The sequence below is a fragment of the Sinocyclocheilus grahami genome, unplaced genomic scaffold (assembly GCF_001515645.1).
Source record: "Sinocyclocheilus grahami isolate Dianchi unplaced genomic scaffold, SAMN03320097.WGS_v1.1 scaffold551.1, whole genome shotgun sequence".
Lineage (NCBI taxonomy): Eukaryota > Metazoa > Chordata > Actinopteri > Cypriniformes > Cyprinidae > Sinocyclocheilus > Sinocyclocheilus grahami.
Window position 1 is genome coordinate 944,613 of NW_015505730.1, and position 8,863 is coordinate 953,475.

General features: G+C 34.6%; 1 protein-coding gene across 1 annotated transcript in view; it reads left to right on the forward strand.

The window, feature by feature from the left end:
* The window catches only part of cntn3b (contactin 3b), a 73,280-nt gene that overhangs the window by 46,400 nt on the left and 18,017 nt on the right, over positions 1-8,863 (forward strand). Inside the window, exons 9-12 of the mRNA XM_016238945.1 lie at positions 977-1,113; positions 3,446-3,575; positions 4,055-4,205; positions 4,289-4,416. Of these exons, the coding sequence (XP_016094431.1) occupies positions 977-1,113; positions 3,446-3,575; positions 4,055-4,205; positions 4,289-4,416 (546 nt within the window). The remainder of the gene's footprint in view (positions 1-976; positions 1,114-3,445; positions 3,576-4,054; positions 4,206-4,288; positions 4,417-8,863) is intronic.

The following is an 8,863-nucleotide window of genomic DNA, read 5'->3' on the forward strand; positions in this document are numbered from 1 at the left end:
CACACATGCACACTGTTTTTGTCATCATTTGTCATCAAAATTGTCATAATTTGCCTTGTGAATCTGATTTACTTAATCTATGCCTACAAAACAAATATATTTTTATATGTACATAAATTATATGCACTACTGTTTAAAATTCACTACTGTTGTTCATTGTGTGTGTGTGTGTGTGTGTGTGTTTGTTTAAGAAATTAATACTTTTATTTAGCAAGGTTTTATTTTGTTTTACGGGGAAGAGCATTAACAAAATCTACAAAAATAATTATTTCAGATAAGATGTTTTGACCTTTCATTCATCAAAGAATCCAGAAAGAAAAGTTTCATGGTTTCCAAAAAATATACTGTATATTAAGCAGCATAATTGTTGAAACACACTGATGATGATAATAACAAGAATGAATGATACTTTAGCACCAAATCAGCATTTTAGAATGATTGCTATAGGATCATGTGACACTGAAGACTGGAGTAATGGCTGCTGAAAATTCAGCTTTGCCATTACAGAATTATTATTTTTTTAAATATAATAAAATAGAACACAGTTATGTTCAATTGTAATAATATTTTGTAATATTGCTGTTTTTATTGTATCTTTCTTCAAATAATAAAGAGACTTCTTTAATAAATATTACACACCCTAAACGTTTGACATTAGAGTATATATATTTTTTTTAACTTTTACTGTAAAAAGAGCTACCAGGAAGAGCCTAGCATCTCGATTATTTTTGCACAGACGAAAGTCATACGGGTTTGAAATGACCCTTAGGGTGAGAAAACGATGACAGATTTTTAATTATTGGGTGAACTTTTACTTTAATTATTTCTGTCATCAAGGCCTTTTAATTCATCAGCCTTGGGTAATATGGCTTGTCTTAATTTGCAAGTAACATTTCATTTATGTGTGTTCTTGTATCTGTCCATCATCGATCCTATATTCATTTTTTTGATTTATTAATATGCTCTCTTTCCATAGCCACACCTCATTGGCTGCAAACGATGATGGACACATCATTGTCCATTGAGGAGAATCTGTTTTGGGAGTGCAAAGCCAATGGGAAACCAAAACCCTCATACAGCTGGCTGAAGAATGGAGAAACTCTTATATCAGAGGTACTTTGCGGTTTCTGAAAGGCCCCTAATGAGACTGAAAGCTTTATCTCCACTTACTTTAGCTCACGGTCAATGCAAACATAAATTCTCATTGCTGACATTAAAGCAAGGCAAAAAAGAAGCCAACAGCTGTTTAAGTAGGAGAGACTCCCATCAACAAACATCAGCAGAAAGACTCCATTAGATGTGACCTGCATTCAAGCCGAGAGTGACCCGTACCTCCTCCCCACCCCTCCATCACACATCACGTCAATCTCTCCTTGTGACTCTTTGTGCTGAGTTCAGCCCTTAAGCACAGCCGATAGGCTTAAATGTCTGCTATTCCATTAGCAGGACCATCAGCTCAACACCTCCCTACCTGTCTCACATACTTTTCCGACTGGGCGCCCATGCCAAATGAATTGGCCATTAGTATTTCACTGCTATGTTCAACATTTCTTTTCTGTTCATTGGAGCAGAGGGTCAGCATTTTTCTTTATTCTCTTTTATAACCTCCTCCACCCTCTCTTAACCCGTCCTTAGATAATCAACTCTACGTACTTTCAGTGTTAGAGTGCAGCCGTGTTGTAAAAAAAAAAAAAAGCCATCATTCATGGTGAGAAAATTGTAGTGCACAATAAAATTGTTTATCAGCCAATTATGGAGTTTTTTATGGGTTGTTATTGGATGTACATTGGCTGATATTGGATTTTAAAGTTTCCATATTTTTTCAACATTTAGATTACTTTTGACGTTAACTTCCGCTCACTAAAAGTTCATCTTTTAAAACCACAATTGAATAACTTTGTTAGATGCATTTGTTAACAAATCTTAAAATATCAATTTTCATTCTGTACATTATAAAGATGTAATGGCTAAATGCACGTGCAGCTTTTAAATTATTGATTTTAGTTTTAAATGTTTTATTTTGAATTTATTTTGGCAAAATAGTTCAGAATTACATTTTTGCCTGGCAATCCCATAGTCTTACATTGAAGCAATGTTATTTATTTTAGTATCATTGAGACACTATTACAGTTTTTATTGATTGATTTATTTTTTTCATTTTAATTTTTGTTAAAGTTTTAGTAATTTTGTTGTGTGTTTTGTCTATTTTTTTTATTTTTTATGCATTTGTTTTTAGTGACAGTCATTTTAGTACATCATCTTAAATTAAAGTAAAACTTATTTCTGAGGCAACTAGCTAAAATGAAGTCCTATTCGGACGGGACTATTTTTCTAAACTACGTTTGAGTTTAGATTCTTATCACCCGACGTCTGTGATTTTCATGCACCAATTCAGACGGGACTAACATCTCTGTGTTTATTCCAGAGGTCGGAGGGTCTGTTGTGTACATCTGGGCATTGCAGAGATTGCGTGTCATACATGCATCCATTGCGCATCATTTGGATTGATTACCATTAGTATAACCACAGTTTTACAACAAATACCATGGTTAAGCTATGGCTAGTATAGCAAAACCATGGTTAATTTGTGGTTACTTTAGTTTAACTAATTTATTTTTTATTTATTTGTAGTAAAACCATGTTTAATTTTCGTAAATGTATGAACATTATCTAATTGAGCACAGAAATTAAGGTGAGTAATCTTACCTGACGCTGATATTACAGTAGCCAGTCTTAACAATTTACGTAATCTGGCTTTTCTTCTTCTTCTTCTTCTTTTCTTTGCCGGGAGGTAAACATATCAAAAATGTGTGCAGTAGTAAGAGCTTTTTGGATAAAACACATAAGGAAACGTGTTGTGAAAAAAATATTGTCAGCAATCACAGACATTCGCATTTGGATGTGATTGGTTTTCTCAGAGGATCAGAGTTTACTGAAAAACAGTAGGCAATATCCTCTGTAATATGCCCTGGAATAATTACAGAGGTTGTGTGACAAAAACACAGATGTGGCTGATTCAGACGGGATTAAAATTGCAACAAAAACAAAAGATCTATCTTTCTATCTATGGTTCCGAATTCAGCAATAGACAAATAGCAAAACCATGGTTAATTTGTGGTTACTTTAGTTTGACCATTTTATTTTTTATTTATTTATTTGTAGTAAAACTAGTCCGATCCGAATAGGGCTTAAGTTTAACTTTTTATATATATATTTTTTTTAAATTAACATTTATTTTATTTAAAGTAACCATCTTTTTTATAGTTTTAGTTTTAGTTAATTGAATGAAGGATCCAATCCATATCTAGCAACCAGAATATCATAGAAATGTGGCGCTGGTCTCTATTGACTTGGGCCAGTAAGCAACCATGTAATCAAGCAGCCCAGCAATGCCCTAGCAACCGCATAGCAACCATTTTACTTTGTTGTTTTTTTATGTCTACAGGGCCGAGTGCAAATAGAGAACGGCGCTCTCTCCATCTCCTCGCTAAACCTCTCAGATGGCGGGATGTATCAGTGTGTGGCAGAGAACAAGCACGGCATAATTTATTCCAGCGCCGAACTGATGGTGCTTGGTACGACCTCTGTGTTTTCACTGCCTGCTTTCCATCCTTCATTTGAATGCTACAACTTTATTGTGTAGTCACAGCCCAGGCTCAAATTACAAGGCAGCACTGAAAACATCCGTCTGATTGAGTGCTCCATTGTAACACTCATATTTCTCTAGTATTGATTGTGAAATTATGTCTGTGCATGCTGAAATTCATTCATTTTAATCACGACACATTGGTCAGTATTGTGCGTACGAGGCCAATTTCAAATAAATGGTGTCTATTGAAGTGGCACAGTAAAATGTAAGTTTTAGTTTAAGACAAATGGCCTGGAAGAAGCCAGTGGAAGCGGACAGCTCTATTTGTTAAGTCCTTTAGACTTTTATAAAAGTCTTTCTTCCTTTTTTTGCCAAAGGCTGTTTGAACGTCAATTGCTGTTCATCACAGATTCCATTGAGGCTTTAAGTATGAGTCTGAGGACCAAATCTCTCTGTCTCCTACAGCCTCTGCTCCCAGCTTCGCCCAGAATCCTTTGAGCCGAGTGCTTAAGGCTCGCTCGGGTAGTGACGTTAGCCTAGATTGCAGGCCACATGCTTCGCCCAGAGCCATTAGCCTGTGGAAAAGAGGGACAGAGATACTGCAAAGAAGCGAAAGGTATTTAGCTTTGGAATTTATATTTTATCACATTGAAGCCATGTGAGTCTTTGTGATGCTAATAAATGATCCATTACCTTTAGGATTTCTCTCTTCCCAAATGGGACTCTTAAGATTGCCAACGTAACTAAGCGAGATGGAGGTACTTACACATGCATCGCTAAAAATCAGTTTGGCACAGCTAGCACAACAGGAAGACTGATAATCACAGGTAAGTTACTGTGTTTTTCAGATCAACGTTAGTGGTTTAGAGCAGTGTTTCCCAACCTTTTTGTAGTCGCGGCGCCCTTTGGAAATTTTAACAAACTTGTGGCACCCTGCAAAATTATAGATAGTAAAAGTATAATATAGTATAGTAAAGTATATTAAAAAATGTTGTCCATCAATGGTGGCAATCAGTTGGCTAATTTCTATTAAAGAGACCAATTTATATGACAGATTTTAATGTAGGCTTTTATACATATGTAAACATTATTTAATTACCATTATAACTAGCTATCTGTAAATTTTACAGTGGGGTAATTTTGGTGCAGTAGCACGAGATAGCTTAATTTCAAACTTTGAATTGAATAAAAAATGACAAGTAAGCAGTCAGTAATAAAATAAGAACAAATAAAGAAATTAATAATGATAGCACAAATAAAAAATAACGACAGGCCTTCGAATTAAATAAATTGCTTTTTAGTTTTTCAGGTAGGTCTAGCAGTAGGGTTAAGATATTTATCCATTATATATCCAGATATTATCCAAATAATGTTAATAATAATAATAATAATAATAAGTCCTAGAAAGCTATTATTATCAGAACATGTGAGCATAAATAGCGGTTAGCAGATCAATGAATGAAAGGGCAGCGTTACCAGAGTTGCCCATATATACCACACCATGTTACAACACAGTAGGGCTATTGCAGACAGAAACAATACTGTACTACATCCATGTTTCCTGTCGGCTCAATTTGCGGTTCCGATTCGCATGAATGGTATACGAGTGGAGCGACTGAGCAGAGCGCACACGCATAGAGCGGATAATACACAGAGCGTCACACCCCGTGAAAGTGAAACCTGAGTGGTGAACTCATTTTCGGTGCATCTCTAATTATTGGCGATATCAGAAATTGATATTATATAATAGATGCTTTTTTGAACATTTTAGCAACTTAAAAATATAAAAAAATGATTTTTTTTACACGGCACCCCTGCTCTCGACAGACGGCACCCCGGTTGGGAAACACTGGTTTAGAGCATATTGAGGTTCGAATTCGGCTTGCAACATTTTCTAGATCTGGTTTCTCCACTCTTTCTCTTGCCCCATTATTTACAGCTCCGTTCTTTTCTCTATTATTATAAAAAAAATAGCAAAAAGCCAGACAAAAGAAGCATTTTTTTATTATCCAAACAATTTCTTTGTTGTAAAAAAATTAAAAGCTGATTCATCTCTCTCGAAATAGTCTTGGATTATTTTGATAATCATTTAGCTTTAGGACCTAAAGTAGTTTGGGATGAATAACAGCTTTATTTATTTTTATCTGTGCAGACTATGCACAGTCCGGTCCACTCTTATTGTTGACTCAGATACTGTATTATTGATGGTTTAACTATGATTAGCTTTGAATGAAATGCCACATCTGGCACATATCATGATGCATTGCTTCAGCTGTTTCAAGAAATGTATTAGCCAACTGACAACGCCATTCTTCTAAGTTTCTGTTGTCACTGCTGTCAGCCTTTCAAGTCAAAAAATCACAAAGCGTAAGTTTTGTTTTATATAATCAAGCACACTGAGAAGTCCTACACAATGGCGCTACACTATTTCAAGACAAATGGCTTTTGTTATCAAGTCTCTATGTCTAAAAGTTTAAAGACATCTTTTCAAACTCCTATTTAAGGAATAGTTCATCCAAAAATGTTAATTCTGTCATCTTTTACTCATCCTCAAATCGTTACAAACTCATATGATTTTTTTCTTCTTCTGTGGAACACAAAATAAGAAAATATGAAGAACATACTGTACATTATTTTTAATGATATTACAAGTGAATGCTGACTGGAGCTTTAAAGCTTCAGAAAAGGACACAAAACAACCACATTTAAGTAGTTAATATGAATCATGCTGTATTTTAAGTCTGTATGTCTTTTCTCACTATCAGTCACTATACCAGTGAATTGGAATTGGACATTAAGTTGAACTTGAGAAGTCATTCCGATTTGTGAAGGAATTATTCAGTTTGTAAAGCACATAATCTTAATCAAACATAGATACTTCAATGAATTGTTCCTGTAGATTTCCAGTAGAGCATGGCACTAGCAACACTAAAGTTATGTGTTCGATTCCCAAGTCATATACTGTAGGCTACCTTAATAAAACTTTGATAAACAGAGCTTAACGCTAAGGATTTTTTCAGGCCAGTATCAAAATTATGTATTTAATTATTTATTTGTTTAATGTGGCCCCACCACAATAGAATAGAATAGAACAATAAAATGAAATAAAATAATGTATTGCCCATGTATTGGCCCATGTAAGGTTGTATTCTAATCAGTAAGTCACCAAAAGTTTAGATACCAGTGACATTTCACAATTCTAAATTCCACTTGCACTAATTCAGCAAATACTTAGCTAATATAAGCTACAAACATTACTGAAGACAAGTGAACAGTCAGCAACAAAATAAGAACAGATTACAAGCAATGGCACAAATAAGTACAATAGAACAATGATAGAAATGTAATAAAAAGAGCTTTACGTTTTCAGGAAGGTCTAACAGAAGTATTCAGGTACAGAAATTGAATAATCAAATGTAAAATAACACTGCATTGTGTTGTTTTACATACAGTACATGCCCGGTCCATAAGGAAATTCTTATTGTCGAGCCCTGATAATGCTTTTGTGGCTATTTCTTGTTTATTGTAATTGCATGAAAAAAATTCTCCTTTTGTGATTCAAGTAAGAAAGTCATACGGAACAAAATGAAATTGAGTAAATTGCTGAATTTTCTTTTTTGGGAGAACTGTTACTTTAAGAGAGCCTTCTATGTTGTGGAAGGTATAACATTCTCTTCTCTAGTGTTCTGTGTAGTTCATGTTCCCTCTTGCTTCAGTCTTCCACACACCCCAGTCCATGTTTCACTAATTACTCATTGTTAAGGGCATCCGTAATTGCTGTGGCCATTATCCGTTTGGATTGTTATCTCCTCATTAAGCTATAGGACGAATGTTATTCCTCACTTTTATTCTTCATTATATAGGGTTTAATCAGCAGTATTTTCATGGTAAATCAGAAGAAACTCATTAGCTTTATACCATTGAGGCCTCTGTGTTTCCTTCCATGTATTTTTCTCTCATTATGTTTTTGTCATGCACCAGCAGTTGACCCTCTTAATGTAATTTAATTAAAATGACCTTTCCCTCACAAAGTGTCTTCAGTCAACTGTATTCTGCTCACAGAAGACGTGCTGCCAATTCATTTGGCTCTTATTAAAATCCACTTTATGTTCTTTTCAAATTAATAGCCCCCATATGGAAAGTGTAGTAAGTGTAGTACCTAGAAATTAAGATTATTTATTACAGCAATAAACCACCGTAGAATGTGGTAAAATCACTAACCCACAGCCTACTGCTCATCAGGACAACAGAAATGTAAGTAATATATTGCTACAATTATTTTAAAAAGAAGTTTGGTTTTAACACAAAAAACTTATTTTAATTAATTTCTAAAACATTTCTGAAAAGCATTGGTGCCAGCATTTAAACATTTCTAAATAGTCAATTTATTAAGAATTTTTCAGTTTTTCTTTTTTCCTGTAAATGAAAATTTTCAAGCTGGATTTTCAGTTTTTTGTTTGTTTGTTTTGTTGTTGTTGTTTTTATTGATGTTGTTGATTTACAACTTTTAGATTAGAACTTTTCTCCCCTCTCAGTTTCTTGTCCAAATGTGGCTCATCTTTGTATTATAAATAGTTTTTAGTTCATTATTTGTGTAGAATCTTGGGTTAAAAGGGTGGATTTTAATTATTTTGAACTATAGTTTATTGTTAAATTTCGTTATTTTCTTAATTAAGTATGTAAGGAATAATTGACGAGGGGCCATGGAATTATTAGAAAAATAATGCACACCCGAGGTCACGTCGTGGCTGTTATTTTTCTAATAATTCAATGGCCCGGAGTCAATTATTCCGCTTATACTACGGTTACCACACCTCAAGACATCGATCAGATGATATATTTAAAGGGATTCATCTGGTTTTTGTACTTAAATCGCTATTGTGAGTAGGATTATTTCTTCCGCATCTCATCCAACGCCTCTTTTGCTAGTTCCAAAACTTAATTTTAAAGCTGGTAATAGAGGCTTGAGCTGTTGATAGCATTCTAATGCAGTTATTAATGAAGTTATTAGAAAGACAGCGAGAGAGACAGAGACACACAGAGAAAGAGAGAGAAAGAGAGAGAGAGAGAGTTTGTGTGAATTAGGCTACCTCTGCTCTGTGCGTCCCTCAACAGTGTTCTGCAGCAGCGTCTCTAAACAGTGCTGTTATTACCTCGCTAGTGAGAAATGTCATGTGTAGCCTTTAAGTTGCTACACTATATAGGCTAACTGATAAAATCGTCAGGGCAGCGCTGACAACACCTTTTTGTGCAAACTGCGTGACCGTAGTGTGC